The 21,625-nt window shown below is 39.5% G+C and overlaps 1 protein-coding gene across 2 annotated transcripts in view; it reads right to left on the bottom strand.

Annotated features, from left to right (window-relative positions):
• Positions 1 to 278: 278 nt before the first annotated feature.
• Positions 279 to 21,625, bottom strand: part of vps53 (VPS53 subunit of GARP complex) — a 34,096-nt gene continuing 12,749 nt past the window's right edge. The window contains exons 8-22 of one of the 2 annotated variants that reach the window (XM_028045788.1): positions 20,135 to 20,213; positions 19,887 to 20,030; positions 19,657 to 19,799; positions 17,788 to 17,929; positions 16,059 to 16,160; positions 15,889 to 15,983; positions 14,649 to 14,891; positions 9,995 to 10,142; positions 9,757 to 9,839; positions 9,594 to 9,672; positions 9,135 to 9,283; positions 8,973 to 9,042; positions 8,736 to 8,873; positions 1,779 to 1,883; positions 279 to 832 (exon numbers count right to left, since the gene is read on the bottom strand). In XM_028045788.1, the coding sequence (XP_027901589.1) occupies positions 662 to 832; positions 1,779 to 1,883; positions 8,736 to 8,873; positions 8,973 to 9,042; positions 9,135 to 9,283; positions 9,594 to 9,672; positions 9,757 to 9,839; positions 9,995 to 10,142; positions 14,649 to 14,891; positions 15,889 to 15,983; positions 16,059 to 16,160; positions 17,788 to 17,929; positions 19,657 to 19,799; positions 19,887 to 20,030; positions 20,135 to 20,213 (1,891 nt within the window). In that variant the 3' untranslated portion in view covers positions 279 to 661. The remainder of the gene's footprint in view (positions 833 to 1,778; positions 1,884 to 8,735; positions 8,874 to 8,972; positions 9,043 to 9,134; positions 9,284 to 9,593; positions 9,673 to 9,756; positions 9,840 to 9,994; positions 10,143 to 14,648; positions 14,892 to 15,888; positions 15,984 to 16,058; positions 16,161 to 17,787; positions 17,930 to 19,656; positions 19,800 to 19,886; positions 20,031 to 20,134; positions 20,214 to 21,625) is intronic. The other variant, XM_028045789.1, reaches the window with a different exon arrangement.

Raw genomic sequence — 21,625 nt, 5'->3', positions numbered from 1 at the left:
CTACTTTATGTTGATCTAAATAACATATATATGAGTTTAAAGCAGGAAGAGTGACAGAACATGAATAAGTTGAAAGGCTACAAATAAATTTGCAAGACATTGCATGTGATCGTCTGCTCACCGAAACAGCAGATCTGTGTCAGACGTATGTGATGATTATAGGCCTCAACAACATCAACACCCGAGAGAAAAGTCCCCGTTAAAGATGACACAAATAATATTTCAATCCACTCTCCTTCATGCTTAAGCAGTTCTTACAAATATACACCATCCTCTTGTTAATATTCAGAAACAGTAAATTTAATTAACATCTTAGAATCATCCATGATTAGGTACATTAAGAAGCAGCAGGAGACACTCCGAGCAGAATTTAATCACCAATAGTACGTTAGGCCATCTGAGATCATTGACGTTAGTGTCACAGAAACAACGGTGGAAATTTACAGAAATACAGGACGTGTGCAACAGCAACAAACCGTTGAGGAAGTTTCTTCATAACCAAGCATCGGATGGGTTGTGTGATACCATCACTTAGAAAGTTTAGCCAACTTTTTCCTCTTTCTGTAGCTCTCCACTCTAACTGAATCGAGTCTAATGAAGTCTCTGAGATGCGTAACTGAAGGCGCCAGCAGCGCTTGTTATGATCAAGATCTGAGTCTCTTCACAGTCTCTTTTTGATGAGCTTCTCCAGCTTGCGGATACGAGACGACTCTTGCTCTGGGGTGGGGGCACTGAAGGACAGGGATGGGCCGCTGTCAGATCCAGAGGGTGGAGTGGGTAACCTCTGCCTGAAGAGCTCCAGCATGCTGCTTTGTTCACTGCGCTTCAGACCCTGCACACCCACACAAACCCGCACCAAAAACACAATGAATATAAAAGGAAACAATTACAGAACATGCTTGAGGGTGTGGGTCTAGAATTCAATATCAGTTCCATGGCTTTCTCTTACGCTACCAGATTGGGTTAATTTATAAGAAAAGAAAAAAAAGAAAACCGTACACAGGTTTAAACAGCAATGGAGGGGAAAATAGGTGAACTTAAAAACTCTTAAGTGAATCAAGGTACAGCAAGATTTTATAACCTCTAAAACTCTGTCATGCTATTCATATAGTTTAAAGTCCCTTTATTGAGACTCCAGAAAGAGTGACCAGATCTGTGTGGAGCAAAGAGTAACCCTTGCACCTGCTGGTCAGCGGGATAAAATGCCAACGATACATGTCAGTGGCTTGTAAAAAAATATATAAGAAATTCACTGCTTCCACTGTTATGCAGCCGACTGCAGGCTGCACCGGAGCAGATGGCCCAACTAATTAACCAATTACTTTCAACTTGTTGTACCTATGTCAAGTGAAATTTCAAGAATTGTACAGGACTTGAACACATCACACTATGAAAGCTGGATATAGAGCATCTCAAAAGCTCCTGTAAAATGTGTGATGGAAGATGCACTTACACAACTTGTTGCTGCAACAGAACAATGCCAAGAATGTAGTCCAACAATAAATAATAAGATTGGGTTGTTAATGCACTTATTAAAATCCTCACTTATTAAAAGATTTTTATTTCAAATAAAATAAATCCACAATATATATAAAAAAAATTGTGAAAGGAAACGTTACATTGTTGATCAAAAACTGAAAGACTGCTTTCAACTAAAGGCTGATTTAAATTACAATTAGTCATTTTAGACCTCCTTTCAGTTCATTGGAACAAATTATCACAAGCTAGGACAACAAACAACAATTTATTTAAAACAGGGGTAGAACCAACCAACTTGCCTTCATATCCAAAATCTTTTGGAAGGTCTCTGGGTTCCCATCAGCCAGAAGTTTGATGTAGTTATCAACGAACACCACTGCTGGTTCGTGTGGGGCCATCACCACCTGTGGAAACATTTAGAGTTTATTGTAGTTTTTAACCTTTCTACTTGTTCATTGCTACTTTCCAATTAACCACCATAAGACCACACAAGAGGTCTTTGAGCAATTCCACGTGGGGCCTCAATGATCCACATACAGGACCACTTGATTTAACGAAGTCAAAGAAGCTGCATGTGAAGTCAGAATTCTGGTTTTATTTATTCCTCATACAGCTTACATTTTCACCGTTTGCAAACCAGTTGCATCATGCATGAGTGGATAGGAAATAGTTTCACAAGAAATCTTTTCAAAATAAAAATTAATATGGGTTATAAAAAGACACAAAAACCTGTTGTTTTTTTTGCGAAATGAGGACAACAATGTTTTTTTTAAGAATGAAACGTGACTGACAGCATCTACAGATCAACCTGCTCACAAAATCCTTCCCTCAGTATTCCAACTACAACATGCTATTTGTGAATGCAAGCGTTTGCATCTTTTATACAAATTAAAATCTATGAGCTGCACATGGAGCATACAGGAATCACAGCAGGACAGAAATGGAGGGAAGAGCAGGCAGGAGAGGCTCAGGATTCCCTGGAATTCTCTGTTTTCTTATGGGACCTGCTAACTGAGTGATTTACTTTGCAACTGTCCTGGAACCGGGCCAAGAGAAAGGCCGACGGGGACCGCGAACATAAAAAAGGGAGAGAAATTGGAAGAGTTAGGAATGAAAAAAAAAGAGCGTTAAACGTTAGAGCGAGAAATGGAGAAAAATTCAGCCTGGACAGGGGTGGGGATGGGGCTGCCTTTGAAATGCTCCCCAGAAAGAAAACTTCAGAAGAAGAGAAGAAAGCTGGAGCTATGGTGGGCTGGGCTGAGAGAGTGTGGAAAACAGCCACGTCTCACAGGCATTGTGCAGGCCAGGAGAGGCCATCTCAGACAGACAGAGAGAGTCTTATGTTCTTTGAACATAACTGAGCTCTGGCTCACAATACAGCGAGCCCAAACAGATTCATTTTTTAACGCTCAAAGCAAAGAATCTGACAGCTACTATTAGGAGACAGGATCTTTACTCAACTTTCTGTAGTGCTTTTGCTTCTTTAATGACAGGCTACAATTTATGCTGTTGAATGCATATCTTTGCACTCGATTTGTCTTAATCAATAAGTAACAGCTTACTGCTGTTACTCATGTCTGAGGTTTTTACGTTTTATTTCTTTTATTATTGCGACTCGTATTTGAGGCAAACCTTTATCTTTCTGGGGTCCTCTGTTTCAGTGACATTTTCAGTGACATTTTACAAGTGGGGATTCAAGGCTCCATTGATCCCTAGGGTTGCTGTAAATATGTGTCTGGTAAACCCTTTCGCAAATCTTTCCGTGATCCAACAGTGGCAAACCCACACAGAATCAGAATCCTACTTACACACAGATTCTGTTGTAGCATTTTTCAGGACATTCTTTATCTTTTACAGCTTTGTCTTCTCTTTGTCAGTCATCCTGATTGAGATTTTTTGCTGTGCTTGCGACCCCAGTCCTGTTAGTAACTTAATTCCTGCAAAGCTTTAGATGTTGGACAGATGTTTAACTCTGACATACTTTGGTATACATTGGGGTTTGAAATGCATTCAATGAATCCTACATGTCAATGCCCAGTAAGTACAACACAAGCCCAAATCATTTCTTCTCCACCACTATGCTTCCACCATGCTTCCTAAGTGGTATGAGGTGTATGTGCCAATATGCTGTGTTTGATGTTCTTCAAACAAAGCAGTTGTTTTCTGGCTGTACAACTGAACTTTAGTTTCATCTGTCCAAAAGACATTGGTCAGTTTAGTTTTCTCAATAGACCCATATGCCTCAACTGGCCTGAAACATTAGTCTTTTTTCCTATCGTGCCTCTCAAAATCTTGAGACAAAGACATTTCTGGTGACTCACATCCAAGGTTTGTTCCACCTATTCTATGACACTAAAGATCAGGACCCATAAAGTCATGGTCGATTGAAAACTTGCTATTAATCCAGCAGCACCCAGACTAGTGACCTGTGGCTATGCATTGGTGTTTGGTGGAATATTTGGTATTTTAAAAAATACTTATATTTGTTTATTGTGCTGTTCTGAATCTTTTAACATGCAAACAAAAGCCTGCAGAGTCTGAGATGGAGATCTAAGTTTTTTGTTTTGCATTTTCTCAGTGTTGCACAATCTAACCTTGTGATGATTTCGCTGAGATGTTCACTCCAGGAAAAATTGTCTTACATGTTTTACACAAGTGAATAATCATTCTCACTGTAAAATGAACTTCAAATTATATGGAAATGTCCTTATGACCCTTAATAGGGTGATGGCCACAAACAATTGCTTCTATTCCTTCTTGGCATTGTGCTTATAAAAACCTGTTTACTCCACACTTACAAACTTTAAAAACCGAAGTGAACATTGCTGGATATCAATAAATCAATTGCATTTGATTTGCAGTACCTGACTGCTACTTTTCCTTAATTTTACTTAAATCCAACTAAAGCAGCAAGGATGTATGTAGTTGCTTCTCATGACATTAATGACAAACTTTCTCTTTTCTATAACTTTGCTTTCAACCCATGAAGCTCAAGCAGTCTTGCTGCATCATGCAGGGAGACAAAGCAGTAGATTAGAAAGTGTACAGTTCAGAGCATGTAGCAATGGATATTTCCCAAATGAAAACAGATCATACTTATGCAATGGTGAATAAATGCTAATGCTTAGAAAAGCTGATTTGAATATCATACCAAAGGGATCAAGACTTTTGTAAATCTAATTTACCTCCCTGGATTATTTACATATGCTCTCAAGGGTATAAAATACAACTTAAAACAATACTGCTTTAGTATAAAGCACTGGCTGGTCTGAAATTAAATAAACGTGGAGCTGGCAGCTGTGACTATCTCACAACAAGCATTAAACACTTGTGAAGCTCCTGCAACTCTCACGCTAAACTGTAGTTTTACTGTAAAGGTAAACCAGACTTAATTCGAGTCCACAGCATCCTGAAGTGCAATTTGAAACTATCATTGAGTGAAGGCAAAGAAATTCCTGTGTTGACCTTCTTACAATAGGTTTGTCTTTGAGAAGTCTGAGCCCAAGGTGGAAGCAATTACCTGGAAGGAACATCAATGTTACACAAAGTCAATGGCTGAAATGCTGGCCACAGGCCAAACGTTTCTCTTTCCTTTCCGTCAAAAGCCAAAAATCATCAGAGTAAATCTTCGCTTGAGTGTTTCCGGAGAGTCTGCCACAATACTGAGAAATCATCCTTTAATCTTGGTTTAGCTTTGATAAAATACTCAAGGTACCCACTCATTTTTCATGTGAAAATTTGACTCTTTTGAAGGCTCACAGTTCCTCAGTCCTTTTTAGCAGAATATTAAGAGCAAAAGTCCAAAATTTCTCCAAAACTTATTAGCAGAAATTTCTAAATAAGAAGGAAACAAGGAATGGAGGAGGGAGAAATTCTGGAATTACACTTATTACAGTTTTCTTTTTCCAGACCTGGAAACTATTTTAATCCAATATACTGTTGCTCATGAAAAAATTTTCAACAAATTACATATGCAGTATTGCTGTATTTCTGCTCTTTTCATTCGCTAGGGTTGTTTTTGGTATCTGCCGTTGCAAAAATTTACTCCTATAGAACGCTTGGCACTAACGATTTTCTGCTTATATCTCTTCTTGTACATAATGTCAAGCCTTCACAATGAGATTTTCTACCCTGCTTTCAGAGTAGTGCACTTTAATCAATCTAAGGCCTGTATGCAGCCTTATCTCCGTCTGACGTCTTCAGAAACTGGATAGATCCATTCTAGTTAAATCGGGCCTTCAGGCAATCAAATAAAAAAAAAAGGAGTGGGCCGTTTTGAATGAATTTATGCAACCCTGAAAAGGGAAAATATGTTAAATTTGAATCAGATGAGATGAATGGAAAATAATTTATATATATTTAGGCTATTCCTGCAGAGGACCATGTCAAAGCTTAAAGAGACCACAGAGAACAGACGGCGACACAAAACCAAAGATGAAATGGTGACAGAAGGGCTTGTCTGTGTCAGTGTCTGAGACGAAGCGAGTGTGCCACAAGGCCTTCATCTAAGACAGGCTCACTTATCTCCTGCTCTCACAGTGAAAAAGGGCTAAGGCAGCAAAATCACAGCAGATCAGGCTCACTGTAAACACAAAGAAAGACCAACCAGAGGAAGGAAAGAAGCCCTCCTGGGAGTCCAGTAAAAATCAAGGGAGCACGTGCATTTCTCTACACCCCAGAGATGGTTAATTAGGGCGTGGTTTGTGTGTGGCCGCCACATACCGGTGTCCTCTAGAGCCTCATAAGGTAATTCTGAGAAAAGGCAAAATGTCTGTCCTGTGATTGCCCTCTACGCTGGAAACATCATCCAATTTGCAATGCGGTGCACTGCATGTGTGGGAGGAAGGTGTTGTCACGAGCAGACACTCACACACACCTTTCCACAGGCACAACCACACGCTGGTTTTAAAGGTATATGCCTGGTCTTGGCCTGTTGCTTGTTCATTAAACCAGAGCAGCTCCAGTCCTGTTTTCTTCTCGCCTCATGTGAGATAAGCTATTTTGTGGAAACATGCTCATAAAGTGCTATTGTGAGAGGGGATAAAGACACAATTAAAGGGTTATTCTGCCAAAAATAAACTCGCAGTGGATAATCTGCTCAAGTGACTAACTCGAGGCAAACATTTAAAGCTGGCTCAGTGGTTCGACCACAAACACTGATGGGAGAACTGTTTGTTTGGTCTGTTCTTGCTTCGCATGGTGTAACCTCGATCGATGGAAAAGCAGCCATGATTCAGTTTAGCAGAGTCAACATGGCCATGAATGTCACCCATATTGGGCTTTTACTTATTTGATATCACTCTTTTGTCAGGGTGAAACGATCAAAACAATAAACAACAAAGAAAATGCAGAGCGAAAAAATAAAGCCGACACCTTTCCGTTCAACTGAAATTTGCAACCATCCAGATGTCATCTGAAATAAAGTTTCATGGTTAGACAAGAAAGATTGGATCAGTCTCAGTGACAAGAAGCATGTTTAGAGAAGTGAAGGTCACAGTTACAAGCTTCTGATCACTACGGCAAATGTCAAGTTATGTCGTGGCTGAAAGGCTGTTTTGCTGGTGCATTGCATAAAGTAGTCACTGTTCAGCCCAAAGAGCGAAGCACTGAGATGGTTTTAGGCAAAATATTGCAGAACTCAACAAATTTCTGAGAAAATGTCAGCATTTGCAGAGAAACATATAGATAGCATCTTAAGGACACATTTATGCCCCTTTTCCACTGGCTTTAATGGTCCCAGCTCCACTCTACTACTAATTAGTAGTCTACTACAAAATTATAATGGATTTGGGATTTAGTTACTCTTTATGTCTGGAATGGCTTTGAACTCAACCTTACTGAAAATTTCTGGACAATGCTCAGGAGTTGGTTTGGTAAAAATACAAAAACAATCAATTTTAATGAGCTTGACCATTTCTGAAGAATATTGCCAGAACTTGAAGTTTGATGATTTCAATAAAAATGTGTTTTTGGTGCGGTCTGCTTAGGAACATCCATCCATCCATCCATCCATTTTCTGGTCACCCTTGTCCCTAATGGGGTCGGGAGGGTTGCTGGTGCCCATCTCCAGCTACGTTCCGGGCGAGAGGCGGGGTACACCCTGGACAGGTCGCCAGTCCGTCGCAGGGCAACACAGAGACACACAGGACAAACAACCATGCACACACACACTCACACCTAGGGAGAATTTAGAGAAACCAATTGACCTGACAGTCATGTTTTTGGACTATGGGAGGAAGCCGGAGTACCCGGAGAGAACCCACGCATGCACAGGGAGAACATGCAAACTCCATGCAGAAAGACCCCGGCCGGGAATCGAACCCAGGACCTTCTTGCTGCAAGGCAACAGTGCTACCAACTGCGCCACTGTGCAGCCTGCTTAGGAACATTTATCCAATATTAGTGGAGGAGTACGGTATTTATTTAGTATTGGAGTCTGTGCATAACATTGACAGGCTCCCAATGTTATGCAGAGAAAATCCAGAAATAATTTGAAATTCAAACACACTTTTGCTTTAAAATTCATTGGAGTTGTGTGATACATAATCTTTACACTATAAATAAGAACGGTTGAAATAAACCACTAAAACCTAAAATGACATGATGGGTCGATGTGAACTTCTGCCTCAACTCTCTTATACTTAGTTTTGCCAGTCTATTTTTGTCAAAAGTCTAACAGACATTTTTGTCTACTTATGTTAGACAAAAAAATCTAACATAAGTAGACTTGACAGTGAAGAGCTGACATGTTTAACGAGACATGTCAGCTCTTCACTGTCAACTCTACTAAACGGAAATAAAGAAAATCTTTTTCAGGCCACAAACGTAAGAGGGTTTATCTGAAGAGCCCAGCCTTTAAAGGGCATCAACCCAAAGCTCCAGTTGTAAAAACAACCAACACAGATTGAGCCACCCAAGTTAAATGTCATAAAATGTGAAGTGTGCTATAAGGCCAACAAATCAGTAATACTGTGTTTAAGTTCGGCAGTCTTGCATATAGAGTCAAACTTAAGATCTCCTAAGAATCCGTCAGTCAAACAGATGCAAAGTAATCCTGAGTTTATCCAAGACAGCTATGCTGTTTAATCCTCAGTGGTTTTAAGAGATGAGGCTGAGTTTTTCCAAAATTCATTAAGTAAAGCTTGCACTCATTTAATTTTCCACACACACCGACTTGAAAAAGAGAATGCGTCTGAATAGAGCTGCTGCATGGAAGCCTAGCACATTATCCTCCATACCTTAACACAACTCCTCACCTTAAGTATCATCTCTGCACGCGTCATGCCTTTCACTACAATCTTGGTATAACTGGCAGGGGCCTTTCTGAGCACCTGGGAGCCTATGGATGGAAGATCCAACAAAACTGTCTTCAGGGAGTGTGTATCCAGGAGGAGCTGGTGGAGAAAATGACCAAGGAAACTTTTAATGCCACACTGTAAAATGCTCACCCAGTGGAAATGACCTCCAGAGAACTTGAAGCAAATTAAACTTACCTGCTCGGCTCCCACCATGCTGATAGGCTTACATCTGAACAAGTGGTTAATAAATTTAGGAATGAAAGAGCTAAAAAAGAAAGATAAAAGTGACAAACATTTAGCTCTAACAACTTTAGTACCTTGCTTAGAATAAAGAAAAAGTGCATCTGTGTGTAATACTTTGTAAATTTGATGCAAAACTGTGTGAAGTATTTTCGAGTGGAGGCAAGGTTGTCTCTGATGATGGGCACGTTTTGCTTAATGTGCATGATGATTGATGTGACGTAAGGACTCTGGTCACCCACATGCTCCACGCTCTGCCATGGCATCTGAGGGTCAGATCGCGAGAGAGAGAGAGAGAGAGAGAGTGAGCAGAAGATCTGGTCGCAAACACATCTAATCGTGCGGCTTACATGATGTGACAATCCATTTAATCTAATTACATTGCAGACAAAGACAGAATTATAATGTGCTTCTGGGTGGGAGCGATAAGTTCACAAAACCACCAGAAATGCAGTGTTGTAACATCTATTGACATTACAGCTACAGGCAAAAATATGTTTATTTGTCTTTTAATGAATGGCAGCTGTTTGATTTAATTTTATTAAATGAGCTGAATGTTTGACTGCTTTTATAAACCTTGCTCATAGCACTCAGAGCGGGATCGCAGGCAGCATCGAGATCCTGAACCAGCAGCTGGATACTGTTTGAGATCACACTGTAAAAAAACACAGAAAACATTCAAATTTGGTTGTTGCACAGAAGATGAGTGTGTTCTGAGTGTGGACTGAAAAATGCTTACGTGCTGAAAGTGTCCATCTCCCCGGTCAGATTTATTCTCTCCACCAGGATCTTATCTACTTTTTCCTTCAGCTTCTCCTCCAGCTGAAACATATATACACAAGAAATGTAATGCAAAACACTTTACAACCCTTCGCCTAGAGTGCATACAATAGTGGCTTGAACGTGGTTGCGTACAGCATTAAACGAAACTTTGCATAAACTCTCCTGCAAATGCCAGCCATAATTTATGCACATACCTGTTGTGTGGTAGCCAGACAGTATTCTGCCGTACTAAGGATGCTGCAGATCAGGCAGAGCTCATCTACATTGAACTTCGCTGCCTCATAGCCTTCTTTTTCCTTCAGCAGGCTGGTGATGGTGAGACCCCCGCTGTTACTGCTGGATCTGGACATGTTGAAAAAAAACAGCAAAAAGAGAAAGAGCATAAAGCAACGGAATTAGGATTTAGAAAGCATTATTCATTTACTTAAATTTGTTATTTTCCTTACAGTCACTCAAAGCATGTACAGCCTGAGAAGTTGCCCAGTAGGCAAAAAATCCCCTTCTACAAATTATGAAGTGGTAGAAAAAGTAAAAACTAAGCATGCCACACAAAACGTCTACACCTAATAGATAATGAATGTTTAGGTTATAATGGATCTCGAGACTGGCATGAAAATAAGTCTAATAGTAAACCAGGGTTTGTATGATTCTTCACAAGTCATCGAAATGCTGAGGTAACAAGAGAAACAAATTGATACACAACTATTAAGAATGTGGGAGCAAAATGATTTGTTTACAGATACAAAGGGGAAAGAAGGTTGGGAGAAAATGGCAGCACATCAGTATAAAACAGGAGTTTGAAATGACCTGAAGCCTTTCTAGCCAACAAAGTCTTTTTGTTTAACTAAAATAAACATCGTATTTGACCTTAATTCTTATTCAGCGTACACTCATAGCATCAGAGATAAACCCCGGTAACCTCTGTTAGGAGCATGTGAAGCACTTAGGGTGTCAGACCGGCACAAATGTTCAGTGTGAACCACTTAAAAAGCTTCATAATTAGGCTCTCCATCAAATTGTGCTAACATTTCTAACCCATCATTTTAGGTGGGTCCCACAGTAACTGCTGGTGGAACTGTCATCCATTGTTGACCAAAATGTTAAGTGCAATGTTTTGTTTTTTTCTGTGCAAACTGAACAGTGGAGTTGATCTGGAGAGGTGGCTAATTTGGAGCACACCGGGAGAGATTATTTGCGGATTCGCTTATATTGGGGATCAGTAGTAATAATCAACAATAACTGCTTAAGTGTGCCGATTCTTTATCAATTTGAGGCCGATGTGGAGAGGAAACAGTTTCCTGAGATGGGGGTCGGCTTTACCACAAATTTTGTTTTTTTAAATTCTAATCTTTGCCAAATGTAATTTTTCTTTCAGGTGAAGTACATTTTTTGTAAATGAACTATACAAACTAATTTCAACGTTCAAGTCCTCTTTACTAATGAAACATGACATATATTTTGTAAAACTACAATTGAATAAAAGTAATACAGTGAAAGCTGCACGTGTTTTAGGGCTGACCTTACTTGTAGTAGCATTTGCATTTAAATAATTGTTATTTTTACTGAGGTAACCAAAGCTATAACTAAGTCCATGTTCTGCTTCTTTAGGTGATTTACTTTAAGCAATTCATGTTTGTTAATTAAATCTATAATGATAGGTTCCAATATCTTGACCAGTGATAATTTCCTTTGGACAATCACAGATCAGAGGCAATCATAACAAAAACCGGCAACTCCAATCTCTGGACTACTGACTGTTGCAACTACCTTTAATCAGTTAGAAATGCTAAACGAGAGTACACTCAGAAAACACTTTTTTCTTTTTAGAAACATAATAATTTCCCAGATGACCCTGATCTTGACAAAATGAAAGAGAATCCTCCAGGAATGCATCAGTGTTTTGTGAAGAGAATCACATAATAAAGATTTTGTTGGTAATTTTGGGGGGATTTTTGCTTAATTTTGGAATAATACAACATCCTATTTAGGAAGTTAATTCAATATTATTTTGTCTAATGGTACTGTAAAAAATAAATTCTTGTGCTGTTAGTCTTAAAGATGGTTTCCCATTGTGAACATTTCCACAACAAGATTATGCAGTGTTGTAGTTAAGACCACCTAACCCGAGACCAAGACAAGACCGAATCAAGACCAAGACCAGCGCCCCATGCTACATGACACAATAAAATGTGAAATATGATCAAAATTGTCTTGGAGCGCCGCATGAAAGGTGTGGAGGGTGTGGAGGAAGTAACAGAAACACGTAATTGGTAAGTCACGTTATTGGTTGGCTTTTAATCGGTGCGTTTTGCATCCAGTGAAAACAAACATGTCAGCAATTAAACTGGACAGTATGCTGTAAGTTTTGTGATATTTCCACAGTTGCGGTCTTGACTGGTTGTGAAATAAAATCCCGAGTCCTCAGCGCCCGAGACCAAGAAAAGACAGAGACCAAATGCGGTCGAGTCCGAGACGAGACCATCAAATAAATGGTCTCGAGACCAAGACCGGCCTCGAGTACTACAACACTGAGACTATGTTTAATAGTTAATGCCAAATCAAAGATTTCCCCCCCCCTATTAGGGCTACATTGGCCTCTCTTTCTTCTAATCTCTCAATGGAATATATACAAATATTTTTCAACTACAGGTAAAAATGAAATTTTTTAATAACTTAGCCACAATGGACATAATTATACACAGATGCAAAAAGAAAAAAACAGGGTCCAAAGAGGCCACACTGGTGACACAATATTAATAAACGTCATAACACAGACGTGGGTAAAACCACAACATAGTTCAAGCTCCTCTTGAGGGCCCCTTTCAAAACCTCACAAAACTAATTCACAGCACACCCCACTTGATGGGTGTCTGCAAGTGTGTGGATTTCTAAAGAGTCTGAGTGCATCCATGACAGTATTTGTATATGACTCAGAATATGGGATGCATTAGTTGCAAACACAATGCTGTAATTAGCGTGCAGGAACATCTCAGTCCGTGTGTGTGTTTGTATGCAAGTGTGTATGCACCACAGCCTAGGATAATTTCTGATGTGGCCAGTGAGCCAGAGATGTTTTCGCTGGTAGCATATTAGGCTTTGCCACAACATAACCAACTCCAGATCGCACATGGCATGCCATCCTTATCCCTCAAACGCAGTGAAGACAGAACATGGTGGTTTCACATATAACTGCAAACCAGGCTTGCAATTTACCAAAAAGAATGAACAAACACAGGCGTGGCAGGCTCCAACAAATGAGTTTGTTACCATCTAGAAAATTGTAAATTCCCAAAGCTGGGTTTGTTTACAGTATGGGCACAAATGCAGTTCTAAACAGCATTTACAAAAACATCCTCACAGTATTTGAAGTGTTTTGTTTAACAAGTTGTTTATTGAAGTGTCATAGTTATGATTATGTTAACTGCTAAGGCTAAACAAAAGTTTAAAAAAAAGCTGCAGCCATTGCAGCCATGAGTTATCCTAATTGAATGAAAGAGAGGCCATAAAGAGGTAGTTGTTATGTATAACTTAGTCATTTGAGTCAGCTGTGTTGGAGCAGGGATGCAGCTAAAACCTGCAGGACAGAAGATCTCGAGAACCAGGGTTGAAGACCAATGGCCTAGCTTACATAGAAAATATAATCGCTTTGAGAAGATTTTAGTAATTATTTAATACATTTATTTTTGTAACTTTTTGGAAGAAAAAAAAACACTGAATATTTTAGTGCACCATACAATTTGCCTTTACTTGAATAATAATATTTAAAACTAATACTTTTTTTTTATCGTAATCTTTCAAATGTCAGAGTTTGTCATTTTTTTAAGTCTCTCTGATTAATTTTATTTTTTTTTACAAATTAGGTGAGAGGTTAAGATCAGACAGCTATTTACTATTTGAGCAGCCTTGTCAGCAAATACTTTTACTTGAATAATTTTTGAATGACTACTTTTTACTTCTACTTGAATAAAAATATATTTAGGTAAAGCAGCTATTGAGGACAAGTTTTGTACTCTACCCACCTCTGACAGCCCCTGTAAAATCACAAATTACCTGATTAATACCATTTTCTGGTTCAATTTGATTAACGCCATAGAATCAAGTTTTCACTTAAATAAAACCTTTCTCACAACGTGAAGCAGGAACTGTGAATGTGTCGCCTCATATCCTGATTTAAATATAGTTTCAGGGCTAATACCACTGCTGACCAGAAGCACACAAAAGACCACCTTATATCTGGAACAAGTTACCTTAATGATCCCCGACACAGTTAAGAAAATATTCTGTGGAATAAGGAAAGAAAAGCTGAACTTTTTGGAAAATGGCTGTCCCGCTGCAACTGGAATAAAACTAACAGAATTTGATAAAAATGAACATCATGCTGACAGTCAAATATGGTGGAGGTATTTTAGTTATGCAGCAGAATAATGATTGGAAGCCAGACAAAAGTTCTGGCTTTTCCCAGTCAAAGCCTGTACTTCAGTTCCATTGTAAGTAATGTGCCACCACATTACCTCAAGACCATTCATGTTTGAAAACCCTCCAATCTGACTAAATTACAACATTCTGAATTGAAGAAAACGCCCCACTCCCAAAAAAAGAAAAAAGAAAAAAGAGTGGACCCAAATTCTAATAAAGCGTTGTAAAACACTCAGTGCTGGTCAAACCCTAGTTAAGCTAATACCTCTTACACACAGTGATTATATTTCTGAGTTCTTGCCTGAACACTCACCGGTCAGAAAAAGTTGAGCTGAAAATAATCTGATTTGGTTTGTCAGCTGATTTCTTAAAGTTTCTCCAGACATTTTTTAATTTATCGAACAAAAACAAGAAAACATAAACAGCTCTCACTTTGGCAGGTTGCCAGAAAGGATTTTCCAGGCGTATTCTCTGAGGAACTTCTGGAAGATTGTTGTGAGGGCGATCATGGGTTCGCCTGTGCTCAGTTGGGAACACTGGACCATACACTTCTTGTAGTAAACGAAGAGGTCGGCACAGCTGGGCAGCACTGCACCACCCTCCTCGGTCCCTGCCTTGGGTGGGCCTTGTGCTCGGAAATCAGCCACAAAACGGTCAATCAATTCCCCAAGGTTCCTGCAGATACAGAAACAGTTAGCCAAAGCCACACAGGTTTTAAAGAGACACACACACCCACACACACATATCTAAGCAGCAGAATTAGGGCCATTTTAAATTAAATGAATTAATTATATAAAAACATTAAAGACATATGATGAGTCCTTATGAATAAATAACAAGCAGAGAGGCTGAGAGCCAACTGGATAAATATACAAGAAAGTGTTACTTGTGCCAAATTTTCTGTGCTGCCAGTTGTGGCCCAGTTTTCCTGAATCAGGCAAATAAAGCCAAGGACAAAACAAGCAGGCCACTGTTCTCCTCAGCAACGTCCCACTGGGTACAAGCTGATTTGGCCTCTGCTTTTTGGACTGAACTGAAATGAGGTTGTAGCTGTAGCTGCCTTATGGGTCAATCCTGTCCCCTTGGACGGGACAAACAGCATTTTATGCTCCTCAGATTTGCATACGACTCTTTCCAGTTACAGAAAATATTGCCAGAATTAAGGTGGGGGACCGACTGGAAGAGAACTGAAGTTTTGTGGTTAAAATTTGCAGAGGTGGTTGTTCAAAAACTAACAGTGCAGAAATAAGCAACAAAAGAATATAGTTAATTTTTTTTAAATGAGCAAATAAAAAAGACTGAGACATGAATCAGACAAAAGAAGAGCAGAGAAAGGCAATCTAAAAAAAAAGGAGAGAAAGAGGTGGGAAAGAAAATAGGCATATCTGCTGTGACAGCATTTATTCACCCTCCCTCTCTCTTTCTTTCAGTCTCTGTGGTTGTGCAGCTAATGGGAAACATTTCTGCCACAGCGGAGACAGAAGCATGCAGAGGAACAAGAGCTGGAGAGGCAGGAGGAGGTGAAGCAGAATAACAGGAGAAGGGACTGATTGATGAGCAGCAAGTCCAAAAAGCATTCATGGGCCAGCTTTACATACAACCTGCTCTCAAAATTGCAGTTTGCACCCTAACCCACTTCAGTGCTCTCTGCTGTTATGAGTGTGTCGCTCACTTGTCTTGGGACTCAATGTAGACGTAGAGATGAGGCTCAAAACACTTGGAGATAATGCCATGAAATGGATTGTCGGGAGCTTTGGGCTTCCTCGGCTGAAAAAAAACAAAAAGTGATCAGCGATCTGACTCTTTTGAAATTGCTATAAATTTTAGGCGACTTCAACTTACCTTAGCAAGATCTTCATCCTTTTCTGATCCCACATCTTCCCCCGGATCGTCCTCTAAAAATGGGTTAGTTTGATCTAGTGGGCTATCTGGTCTCTTCTGCTGCTGTAGAAATATATAATACAACGTCTGTACTAATCTCTAATGCACAGTTTGTAAAGACAAGCTTTCATTGTAGTTGGATTAGTCAAGGTTTCAGCACTTTCCTATAGATCACTTGCTGTGGTGCTTTAATCATAGATTTATATAATTCAACTCCACCAAATTACTGGCCGAAACACACAGCTTACTGGGCATGGGTCTGAAGTGAACTGCAGACAAAAAGGCTTCTGTGAAGCTTTAACTCTATAAGGTCAGGATGAGGTTGGCCTACTTGGCTATAACTAATCATGTCCTTATTATCTGTTTTCACTGCAAGCGTCACTTCCCCCTTCACGCAAAAGACATGACCTGGATTAAAATGTGTCTTCAGGCGTCAAAAATGTTGAGGATGAGAACTGAATTAAAACGTGAAAACAGCTATTTAATTTCAACACTTTTCCAGTGCAAAAAAATGAATTGGAAAAAAAAAAACATACGGGATTTTACAGGACATAGCAACACAAACATTGCCCTAAAGATTCATTCAATCTGAAAAGTGTGGTGTGCATGCGTTTTTAAAATGTTGATTCTAAATAAAAACTAATGCAAGCAAATGCTTTCACAAGTCACCTCAGAATACAATACCTTTTCAATGAAGGCCTCAGGGTTTGGTAAGGAATATCAGTGAACAAACGGCATCATAAATATCAAGAAAGCAGACAGATTAGCCGGAAAGTTAAAGCAGAGTTAGGTTTAAAAAAAATTATCTCAAGCTTTGAACCTGCTACAGAGCAATGTTTAACCTACCATCTGAAAGTAGACCCTAACAAGACTTCTCTAATCTGCTTGGCTGGGCAAAAGGGGATTAATCAGAGAGATAACTCTGGAGGAGCTGAAAAGATCCTCAGCACAGATAGCAAAATCTGTGGACAGTAGAGCCATTAATTGCACACAACACATCTGGCTTTATGGGAGGAAGAAAGTCATAGTATAGATACAAAGCAAACATGTGACCAACTATTTGGCCGACACGTATTGCATAAAATGCTATATCAACGCCACACAACACCTGAACACACGTTTCCTACTTTGTAAAAATGATGGCAGCAGCATCAGGTGTTCAGACAATAGTTGATACCCAGGGGGATGAAACTAACTCCAGGGCAAACTTGGAAATGGGGAGCTGCAGTGGAATGGTTAAGATCAAACCATGTTCATGTGTTGGTATGGACAAGTCCCAGGCCTTAACTGGCGGGCATACAATGCCAGGTGCATTGTTTAAATCCTTAAATACTTTGAAAACTGTCCATTATTTATCCATTACTTCCCCACTTCCCCACTGTGTTTTATTGCGATGTCACAAACATCGCAATAAAACACATTGATGTCTGTGGTCATAATGTGACAAAACATGGAAAAGCGTAAGTGGCATGAACAATTTAGCAAAGTCCTGTCAATTCCTACTGCCGCCTGTAGGTACATGAAATTTAGTAAATAAAAAAAAGAGGTGTTTGTTGTGTTTGCATTACTTTCTGATGTAACATTACTGTGAGTGAATAGTGCATTTGACTTTTGATTTAATTCGGACACTCCTTTTCTGAGGAGATAATAATGTTTGCATTAAGCTTGTAACTGTGGAAACTTTTCTTACCCCAGGTATATCCGTTAAGGTGCATCCTGTGAAGCGCTTGGCCAGCAAACCCTCAAAGTTTGTCGTCCTCTGGATAGCGAACAGAAGCAGTTTCACTTCAATTTCCTTTGCCCGTGTTCGCATCACCTTGGCTAGTTCCACCCTTTTCAAACACACACAACAGGAACTTGTAGATGGCTTCAAAAAGGGTGTCTCTTTGCAACTTGCCCAGGCACATTCATTCAAATACTCCACCAGTCCCACCAGGTGTTTGCAAATTGCTGCTGGCTAATCTGAAGGAACTGGATGGGGGAATGGCAGAGGAGGGCAGCCATTCCCCCATCCAGTGGCAGCCCTCCTGCCACTGGAGGAGGGCTGCCTCCAGTGGTGAGGCAGAAGCTCAGAAGTTTGGAAACTGCAGCTCTGAGAAGAAGCTGCGCCTGGAAAGCGGCGCTGGCTTTATCCAGGCATTTTGAACAGACAAAATGGCTGCCGCGGAAAATCCAGGTATGTTTTTGATGAGGGAATAAGATTATAACATGATGTAAAGTTCAAAATAGACGATTTTACATAATACTGCGGTTTTAATAATCTCCTTAAGAGAACTCTCTTATCTCAGTGTTGCTTGATAAAAGTATGACACCAAGGAAAAGGATAAAACCGACTCAAAAAACGAATGGTAATGCATTGTCATGTTTCGGTCAATAACAAAATGTCAGAGTCTTCTTAGAAACAATACTGATGGGCCTTTTTGCACACTGAGTCAAAATTGTTTTCAAGGTTTAGTTTACCATCTTTAACTGTCCCAAGATATTTGTAAGACTGCACTCTCTCAATGTCTTGAACTTTGATTAAAGTGACTTTCTGGGTGTGTACTGTGTATATATATATTTGTGTATATATATTTGACAGGCGTCAAATTGTTTTAATTCAAAGGCACTCACAGTGGTTGTATAATACTTTTTAGAAATATAAAAACGTAACTAAACTAAAATGACAGCTGTTTACAAAGTCATGGTTTCCTTTGCAGTTTTTTTTCTCACTTCATGTTACCACCATTGATGCCACTTTGTTCTAAATTCAACTTTTTCCTCCAGCTATCCATGTTGATGCCTATGAGTATTCTTCTATCTCTAGTTAGTCCTTCTGCAGATGATACTTGCAATTTTCTTTCATTCAAGCCACTTTTGCACAACCTGTTAAAGGCAGAACTGTTGTCTTTATCCCACTTTGATGGTCTGTGTGAGAGGCACAGACATGAAATTGGAGAAAAACTGTTTTTGAGTCTTGACGTTAATAGAGGAAGAATTCACAGAACTGAACAGAAAGGGCACAGAAGCTGTTGTGTTGCAATGTCAGACTTCTGGTTTCAAAACGTCAGCACGCTTTCAAAAAGCACAAGAGGGGGTAGAATTACAACAATTTAGCTTGACTTAGTGAGAGCAGGAATGGTGGCAAAATGACAGACTCATCCGAGTAGTTTTATGGTGAAAGGAGTAAGTAAAGCGGGCTTCGGTTACAGCCAGAAGCAACACACAGAGGCCAAAGCCGCTGCTTTTCAAGCACGCAGAGGCTTGAGAAGTTGAGGGAAAAAATGGAGAAGTATCAACACTGGGTCAGTGCTTATGTGGGCCATTAACTTCAACTGCTGAAAAAAGATTGTACTCTTTCCAGGAGTAGAAACTCATCAGCAATTCAGATAAATTCATAAAGCTAAGGATTTGAAATGACAAATTTCTTCAATGTCTGTGAATTATTTGTTTTACTGTTTCCCTTCACTTTCTCCCCTCTTTGTCTGTATAAATGATTAGCACTTGGAGCAGTCATAAACTATGTGATTAATTCCCCAAGCTTTGTTTGAACACCCGTGATTTTTGTGTGTTTTTTTACTTGGTGATGTGGCAGAACTCCACAGCGATTCGCTCTGTCATGCACCACTCTTCAGGAAACATGCGACCATATTTTTCCTCGTAGTCTACCAGCTGTCGCTTGATCCAAGCATAGCGGCGATCAATCTTATCCAGCCAGGCGACCTAAAAAACAGAGGACAATAACTAAGCTTTTTATTCAGGCACCAATTGTGTATAGCAAGATTAAACAAATATTTATTTTAGTCTTACATCTTGATTTTCCTGGAAGAGAACCAGATACTCCGAGAGGTGCTGCCTGATAAACTTTTTGATGATCTCCTGTTTGATGCGCGGGTCGAGTACATTTGCCACCAGGCAGGCATCTCTGAGGACATTACTGGGTCCACCGGGTCTCTGTGTGGACACATTTAGACATCGAAAGTTAGTCTCCTTATTTGAGGATAAGGAGAAAAAAGGAACATGAAAATATTTTTTTTTTCTTTATATAACATGTTTACCTTGGAGCCTTGAGCAGGAAAGGCTTCTTCAAAATCTGCCAGAATCTGAGTCCCCAGCTCACTCTGTGCTGCCTTCACTCTTTCAGAAACAAAACAATTAGATTGAGCTGTTAATTGTTCTCCAAAGCAGCTCAGTTCAGCATTTCAGAAGAGTAATAGCATTTTTCTGCTGCATGCGACTGTCAATTAATTCCACTTCCTAATTACTGTGGCAGAGACTTTTTATGGCTAACAACCAAATGAAAGATCATTTGGCTTAATTAATGTACAAACATTAAATACAAGGACACTGAGCAGAAATGTAAAAGTAAAATAATGCAACCCTAAAGCTCTGTTCAGTTAATGATGAATCTGTAGCAGCCTTTCATCTAGGCCCACCAGTGGAATTAGCGATGCAAAATTTGGCATAAACTGGAAAGAGAGAAGAGCATCTATTGCATTTAGACACCTAATGGGCTGCAAGTTATTTGTTATGTTTGTCTACAAACAAACAACCACGCATTAGATCATATTTGATAAGTTGCTGAAAACAAAGTAAATATGTAAATTAATTAGCTGCTTAATAAAACAAGACAAACAAAGTAATAAATATCACATACGAGGCACTTTGAGAAAATACATAAAAAGATGGATTTCAAATCCTGAAACAAATACCAACACGACAACACAGAAAATATAAGAATGTCTAATTTACTGTAATAACATTGATGTACAATGTAATTATAAGAAAACAGCAATTTCCCTTGAGATTGATTTTGCACAGTGGCGCAGTTGGTAGCACTGTTGCCTTGCAGCAAGAAGGTCCTGGGTTCGATTCCCGGCCGGGGTCTTTCTGCATGGAGTTTGCATGTTCTCCCTGTGCATGCGTGGGTTCTCTCCGGGTACTCCGGCTTCCTCCCACAGTCCAAAAACATGACTGTTAGGTTAATTGGTCTATCTAAATTCTCCCTAGGTGTGAGTGTGTGTGTGTGAATGGTTGTTTGTCCTGTATGTCTTTGTGTTGCCCTGCGACAGACTGGCGACCTGTCCAGGGTGAACCCCGCCTCCCGCCTGGAACGTAGCTGGAGATAGGCACCGGCACCCCTCCCGACCCCATTAGGGACAAAGGGTGAACAGAAAATGGATGGATGGATGGATGGATTGATTTTGGAAAAAAAAAATCAACACTCTGCCTCTCAGGTTTTCAGGTCTCCTGTTTCACAAGTAAGAGCTATAATAAGAAAATATCACCTCAGTTTTAATTTAGGTATTATGAAAAGACACCTTCTAGAAATCCTGATAGATCTTGAATCTGGTAAATATGTCTGGTGAATGCAATTAAAAATCATTAAACTAACCTCATTATTTTACAACACAAACATGGAGCCAAAAATGAAAGAAAAAACCTTATCACTAATGAAAATTGATCTTCCATGGTCACAAATTCTTTATACATTTAAGAATACATTTGATTAAAAAGTAGAAATAACTTATTAGTTAAACAGAACTGTT

The sequence above is a fragment of the Xiphophorus couchianus genome, chromosome 18 (assembly GCF_001444195.1).
Source record: "Xiphophorus couchianus chromosome 18, X_couchianus-1.0, whole genome shotgun sequence".
In the NCBI taxonomy this organism is placed as follows: Eukaryota; Metazoa; Chordata; class Actinopteri; order Cyprinodontiformes; family Poeciliidae; genus Xiphophorus; species Xiphophorus couchianus.
Note: the sequence above shows the minus strand (reverse complement) of the source record. Positions and strands in the feature narration are given on the sequence as shown.